The sequence below is a fragment of the Muscardinus avellanarius genome (assembly GCF_963383645.1).
Source record: "Muscardinus avellanarius genome assembly, chromosome: 15".
Lineage (NCBI taxonomy): Eukaryota > Metazoa > Chordata > Mammalia > Rodentia > Gliridae > Muscardinus > Muscardinus avellanarius.
The window spans coordinates 63792441-63799906 of record NC_137801.1 but is presented as its reverse complement, the minus strand read 5'-3'; the positions used below and the strand labels follow the sequence as shown (position 1 = coordinate 63799906).

At 47.1% G+C, this 7466-nt stretch overlaps 1 protein-coding gene across 1 annotated transcript; it reads right to left on the bottom strand.

Annotated features, from left to right (window-relative positions):
* Positions 1–1004: 1004 nt before the first annotated feature.
* Positions 1005–6671, bottom strand: LOC308273997 (gastrokine-3-like; the record flags this gene model as incomplete). Its single annotated transcript, XM_080711383.1, has 6 exons — positions 1005–1099; positions 1865–2006; positions 3870–3977; positions 5511–5645; positions 5789–5842; positions 6600–6671. The coding sequence occupies 6 exons, from the start codon at positions 6669–6671 to the stop codon at positions 1005–1007; spliced, it is 606 nt and encodes a 201-aa protein (XP_080567509.1).
* Between the last annotated feature and the right edge of the window lie 795 nt (positions 6672–7466).

The window sequence follows — 7466 nt, the reverse complement described above, 5'->3', positions numbered from 1 at the left end:
CATTCCGAACACAATGCTCTACTCCCTAGCTAGAGACAGTGGATGATTTAATGATCCAACTTTAATTCTAAGCCTGTATAGGAAGAGCTGAGTTCTACTCCAGGGAGTCTGGCTCTCTTGCCTTCTCCCCTCTTTGCATCTTAGAGACTAGGAATAAAGTCTCAAGAGCAGTTTTTCCCCTCCCGTTGTCCAGTGTTCTGGTGGCACAGAGCCTGGCAGTAAGAATCCTGGGGTGTGAAGCTGACCCCATCTCAAGAGCCCTGCAGGGAGTGTTTGATTCCTGCCGGGAGTCCCTCAGCACACCTCACCTCCCACTCTCTACTCCCTCGGAGCCGCATGGAGCTTGCAGTGGGCAGGGTACTGCCTGGGGGTAGAACGAAGGAACTTTCTAGGGTGCTGGGAATGTTCTACCTGGAGGTTGCCACTAAGCCATTAACACCACTTCCAACAGAAGCTCCTTGGATTATTTTCAGAGGATTTCCTGGCATGGGCTGGGTCACAGTAGGCAATAGGCTTCCTTGGAATCTCGGCCCCTATTGTGAGGAGGCAAAGTTGCAGTGTCAGAAACGACAGTCAAGCCTGTGCTGTGGCTTTGTTTATTCATTTATTTATATATTTACTGTGCTGTGACTTTATTTATTGCTCAAATTCTCAAGGGGGTTTCTCAAGGGATACCCCAAAGAGAGACTCCTGGAAGTGGCACCTCTGAGAGAGGCACCTCCTTCTTTGCCCTGTGCTTGGGCGTGATGTTCTGGGCTGCACGTGGCTGGCCATGCTGAGAGAGGACAGTGTGGACGAGGGGCCCATCTGCGAGGCCAGTGATGGAAACTTTATTATTCTAACCCAGAAGGAGAGAGTGCACCCATTTCCCCAGGATTTCAGAGAAGGTTACTGGATTGAAAGGCAGAAGGCAGAGATGTTAAGTGAACGGCTTTCCATAGGCAGGGGCTGGGCCAGAGGCCCAGGCCAGGCAGGTCCACTCCTCATCTGGCTGATTTGGAGATTCAGAGCCCAGGGATATCACCACAGATAGAGAGTCCCATAAGGGACAGAAGCTGGACTTGGAAACAGGAATTAGGATCGATTACCAGGGCAGTTCCTTTAAAGAAAAGAAGTTTTACACAAATGATCACTTTAAGACCTCAGAATAGACATGCTATGAATTGCACCCAAATTTCTCCCCTCCTACTTGTCCCTGAAAGAGTTGTCTCCACATTTTCTATTTTTTTTTTTACTGACCCATAATTATCTTTCTTAATCCCCCAGCTTCCCAAGTTCTCCCCCCTGCTTTCCTCCTGGTTCTTCCTGTTAGGAAGAAGCCTTGTTTGTTGGTAAATTTATAGCAAGGTATAAACGACTGGCCCAATGGACAGGGTGCCGGCTGTCTATGGATTAGCCTACAGCTCTTGAAGTCTCGGCTAGTGGCTTAGCCCCAGCATGGTGTCAGCCCTGAGATGCTCCTTTCCCAGTGTGGTCTATGACCACTGGGGTTTTGCCTTCCAGCCTCAAGTGGCTTGAGAAGAGGACCCAGGACCCCTGTTTTTGGTGTTGTGGTACTGGGCAGAGACTAATGAAGCCTTAAGTCAGGCGAGGGTCCATCAACTGCCTGCCAGATCCCTCTGACAAAGTGACCAGCCTTGACCTCCTGATTAAGCCAACTCTGCTCCCTGTTTCAGGTGGTCCCTGGTGCTAAGAAATCATCTCTGTCAGTAGAGGGGGGAGACATCCTGGGCCACATTATTTTTATGCCACTAACAAAGGAACGGAGTGAACTGTCACTAGATTTTGCCAATGACCTAAAAAATCACTCTGCACCTCTTGACTGTCCCGTGGCCTCAGGTTTCTAGTGATGTTGTTAACACACCTTCTTTCTGCTGCTGGGCAAAGTAGGTGGGGACTTCTCTGCACATGTCCCTGATGAGCATTCCGTACTGGGCTAAGTTTTTGACCCGGTTGGGTAAAACAGTGTAGGTCAGGCCGAGGGTGGACGGGTAGTGACTAGAAACCTGGAAGACACATATCAGAATGGTGAGACAGGCAGTGCAGAAAAAAGGAAGAAATAAATTCCTGGGGCCTGGCCCTCAGGTAAGCAGCAACTGATTCAACTGACAAAATGAGCTGTGAATCCAAACCTGGCCCCAAGTTCAGCCTCCGGTGGCAATATCCTATCTAGCCACTAGGGGGAGACCTTACTCTGGGAAAAATCTGTATGTCTGTGTGTCTGGTGTCTTCCTGTCTTGTCCTTCCTCAGGGCTTTCTCCTCTCTGATGATAACAGAGTTTAAAATTTATATGTAATTAATTTAAATTAGTTATTTGCATTCATGTTATTTTTTGGCTAGCTCAGATAAAGTGGGATATTTTGACTTCTCAAAAAAATCATAAGTTGCTCTAGTTTTATGTGATATGAAGTGTATTTTTGTTGTTGTTGTTTTTGGTGCTGGGAATTGAACCTGGGGCATTCTATCACCAGGCTACACCCCTGGCCCTATTTTACTTTATATTTGGAAACAGAGTCTTACTAGGTTGCAGAGGGCCTTGCTAAGTTTCTGAGGCTGGCTTTAAACCTGTGATCCTCCTGTCTCAGCCTCCCAAATACGTGTGTGCCACCATGCCTGGTTTATTTTTATTTTTCCTCCATGATTCAGAAAACATTGCAGCCATGCACACAATGTGCTGTGCAAGATACTGAAGCAAATGACGGTAAATTTCAATGACCTTTCAAAGATTTCCTGCTGGGGTTATTTTTTTAATAGAATTTTTAAAAATATATTTTTATTGGTGCATTGTAGTCAAACATCGCAATGGAATACAAGACTTGTTAGGATATCTAAGTACACATCGTCCAATCAACCTTTATCCAATCCCCATCACACTACCTCCCCCCTAGTGTTTAACATTGATATATTTGTTTGCATACATCATGTGCTTTAAAGAGATTCCATCTTCCTCCACCCCATCCCTCTGATTGGTCACCTTAATTGCTCCTCCATAGGGCCCCTTCTTCCATTAGATTCCCTCCTATTACCCTCCTATTACCTATTAGTTTTGCATATTAGGGAGAGCATCTGATTTTTTTTTTTTCTGTGATATTTCTTTGTGTATGCCTCTTTGCAAGTTCCAGTCCCACTCTTGAAGGCCCCAGTACCGGCCTGGCCACCTGGTAGACTCTGCTCCCGGCCTCACTGGCTCCAGCACCGGCCTTGTCCCGTGGCGGGCTCCGATCCCAAACTCAGGGGCCCCAGTACCAGCCTTGTCTTTTAGGCTAGCTTCTATCTCGGCCTCGCTGGCTCCAGCTACAGCCTCATCAAATGGCAGGCACTGATCCCAGCCTTGCTGACCCCAGCACCGGCCTCCCCCCTCGGCAGGCTCCGATCCCAGCCTCTGAGCCCCGGGCACCGGCCTCCTGCTGGTTTTTAACTTTTCATCATTAGCAGTTTCCCTTGTCACTTAAGAAACTAAGGATCCAAGCTTCAGCAATCTTAGGTTATTTTCAACGAAAGATAATATGTATATATGTGTTTTGTTGGTGGCAGGAAAGGACAGAAGGCAGGGGGATGTGGATGCAATTATATTAACTCACTCTGACATTTATATTCAACAATCTACATTCACTAACATGTAGCTTAAAATGTCAGGAATACAACGAGCTGAGGTCATGGCATGGGGTTCTCATTCATTCAGTAATGATTTGACTTGAACAAGCCATTGGTGGGATTCAGAGTCCTTTGGGGATGGTGCGATTTCATGAGCATTATGGAGTATGAGCATGCATGAGTTACCCCAGGTGCACTGAGTTGTCCCACAATGTTGGATGTGAGTTGGAAAACACCAGAGTAGGAGGGGCCCGAGGGAGGTGGTCTCACTTACCTGCTTGCCCAGGGCCTCGCTAATGTCATCCAAACTTGGGAAGACTGCTTGGTCCATCTTGGCCAGGACACAGGCCATCTTGCTGAACAGTTTAGCCACCAAGAGGGCCTTAAATGCAACACAGTGAAAACACGGTCATTCATTTGGTCAGTCATAGGAATGTGCACCCACTCTCCACAGTGCTGGTAGCTGTTCTTCTGACAGTGATATGCAGTGCCCAGCGGTGTGCTGCCCTGGATGCCAGCGCAGAAGCCAGCACCAGGACCAGCAGTGCAGACTGAGCCCTGAGCTCTCCCGGGTGGGACTGGGAGAGTAGGGGCTTAGCACAGTAGTAAGGCTGACTTTAAGATCCTGTTCTGCCTCTCAGCTGCCATCTGAGTCTGCAGTGGCTTCTCTGCTCCTCAATTCATTCACCTGGAAAGGAGGGATAATAGCCCCGCTTCCACGCAGTGGTCATGGAATTGAGAGGGGGCGATGAGATGCTAACTGCTTGTTACTGAGTGATCTCTGAACACGCAGGGCTGTTGGGAGTGCTGGGCCTGGAACCTAGTGCTGGGCCTGCGCTGACCTTCCCTTCTATGTGGCTCTGTCCTTTGTCCTTGCTATGCTTGGGTGAGAACAGTGGTTCCCTGCAGCTGTGTCTCCTGAGCCCAAAGTGCACTTGCATGGAGCGAATCCCCTCCAGCAACAGTCTGGCTCTTTGTGCTTCATGGAGTGTGGAAGTTTTTGCTGAATGCAAGTTTCCATGGCTCGCAGGAGAGTTGGAGACCACTAGACTGTGTGCCCTTTAGGAGAATTTAGAGGACGTCTCCTAGAGGAAATTGAGAGCAGGCTGGGTGAAGAGCAAGGGAGGTGTTCAGAGAAGAGAACATGGCAGGTTCAGGTGGGAGCGGAGAGGATGTCTGTGTGTAGTGTCTGACTTGAGGGGTCCAGTGTGGATGGAGAGGGTGCAATGGGGTGGGTGGAGGAAGGGCTGGATGGCAGAGGGTTTCTGGGCCAGAGTGAGGAGATAGTTTATTTCCCTTTCAGAGCTTTGCCAGGCACACAAGGCAGCTGTTGATGTTGTTTGCAGATATGGTAACGGAGACCTGCAAAGCTGAGTGACATCTTTGTGGCTGATAGTGCTTTTCTATCGGAGAGCCAGGCCAAGGATGCGGGCGCTTCCTTCCTGATCTGGCATCTTTCTGCTAGATCTCACTACTTAAAGGGGTGGGTATATTGCAGATAGATTTCTCAAATTGCAATGTATCATTCTCTTTTAGAAGTAAATATTAAAATTGGAAGTCTAGAACAGATAACTTCTGTAGCTCATCCCAAATGCAAGAAATGGGGGTCTTCAAATGGCATCCTTAGTTATGAGGCCTTTGGTGGCCTTGAGAAATCAACACCTCACAGGAACACAAAATGTTACGAGATCCCTCTGGACCAGAGAAGATTCTCCTACATTCCCCGGCTCAAAAAGAAGTCACTGCAAGAGGAGGAAAGCTGCACTTTTACCTAAGGACATTCCTTCCCCCAAGGGCCCAAACCTAGAGAAGGAAAATTGGACAGAGTCCTCCTCTCTCTGGAAAATCCTTAAGCAACCTTTTGGACCAGATAAGACTTTCTTTGGTATCACAATGAATGTATTTCACATCTTACATTCTTGTAGTCCAAGACTCCATCCCATTCACTCAAAACATTGTTGTCTCGGATGCTGACGGTACCTTGCGAGGCACTGACATGGATGATTTGAGTCCCAACAGATCCACCCAGAGGATGGCTGTCGCTGACGTTCTGGAGAAAACCAAGCAACAATGAGAAACACTGAAAGTCCAGAGTCCCTACTTTTTCCATACCTCCTAGGCTTGAGGGGCTACCCACAAGAAATCTGAGGAGCATCACCCTGATTATCAGAGTGGACTCTCCACTCTACTCACCATCAGAGCCAGAGATGGAGTTAGGAAGAAGATCACAAAGGTGGAAGATACCATCTGAAATGGGAACAAATGTCAGTGAACCTTTTCCTTAGTGTCAGATGATAGTTCAAAGCCCAAGACCCTACTGGGGTCAGGACCTCCTTGAAATGCTCTGTAAATTTCATGTCCATGGAGCTCAGTGTGTATCAGGAGACTGTGGTTGTCTGGGATAGGCTGGCTACTCAGGAGGCAAAGCTTTATCAGTCTTGAAGGACACTTACGTCCTGTGTTGCTTCAGCTGTGAATCACCTGGCTAAGTATTAGGCAACCTGACTGACCACTTGATCTTCACACACAGGGTGGGACCAAAATGTAACAGCAATCCAAATTCCAGTCCCCAGTCATCTTTTTCTGCATCTCCCTTTCTACTTCGAGCCACTAGTCCAGCTCTTCATCCAAACCCAGTGCCGTCTGGTTGGCCCAGCACTGCCCTCTGGCCACCACCACTCCTCCAGAAGCTGAGATCACTCATACCAACTTCCTTCTCCCTAGATTATCTTACCTGGCCTGAAAATCAAAGACCACGTCTCACTTATTTTCACCTTACTTTGTAATAGAGTGTATTTGAATGCGACTAGTTCTTGAACTATCTGTAGTCAATCATCTCCTCTCCGTGTGGCCTGCCTTGTTGAGGGGATGCCATGCAGCAGAGAGTACGTGGAAGGGAATTAGAGGAGGTGGGAGCTGGCTAGGTAAGAAAGTGCAGCAACTAGTCTTTCTCCATATCCATCATCGTTCGTTATCTGGTGGATGTAAGGCTCCCTCAGCTCACCTGAGCTCTCACATCAGCTGATGTGAGATATCGACAGGATACCCTGCTCCCCACCCCCTTACAGCAGCCCATGCAACACTCCACATGCAATTTCAACAATAAAATGTATGATCCATCTTTGAAGAGAAAGAAAGCAGCAATTCAATGAACAATAATTGTAGTGTAGGGAGGTCATTCAGGCAGATGCCTGAGATGCAGACTACAACACCCTCTCATCAAACTATTCAGAATCGGTGCCGATATGAAATATATCTAAAGCTTTCTCCCACTGCAATTTGTACATGAGATAAACCCAGGACCCTAAAATCTGAGTATCTACCTACCTCCGAAAGATTTTTGACTTCTAAGAAACTGAGTATTCGTTGCTGAAGAGAAGACTGTTTTTCAGAGGTTCCAACACAGAAAAGGTTGTCAACAGAAAGGTTATTGACAAATTAAGGCTTGAAAGTTTCATTTTCCCAGGAGACAAAAAAGAGAATGTCTCCCTGGCTTCTTTCTAGTCTAAGACCATGATCACCTACATTTGAAATTAGAAAATGTACTTACGAGGTATTTCATGGTCTCTCTCTCTTTCTCTGTCTCTCAAATTTTATGCTGCTCCATGCATAACAGGATTTTCTATGTCCCATTTATTTTCTAAATCTGGTTTATATAGTCATAGACCTTTCAGCTATTGCCATTATAAAGGACTCTGGGAGTAGTTAACCATGAACCAGGTACCATTTGAATGGGGGGGGCAAGTTTAGGTAATTACACTTATCACTCTTCTTTGATTACATCTGAGTATTTTTCTTTTCTCCCAATACTGCCCCTGGTTACAAGGCAAACATGGGTATGAAGGAGTCTTTGTGGGCTGGCATACCCATG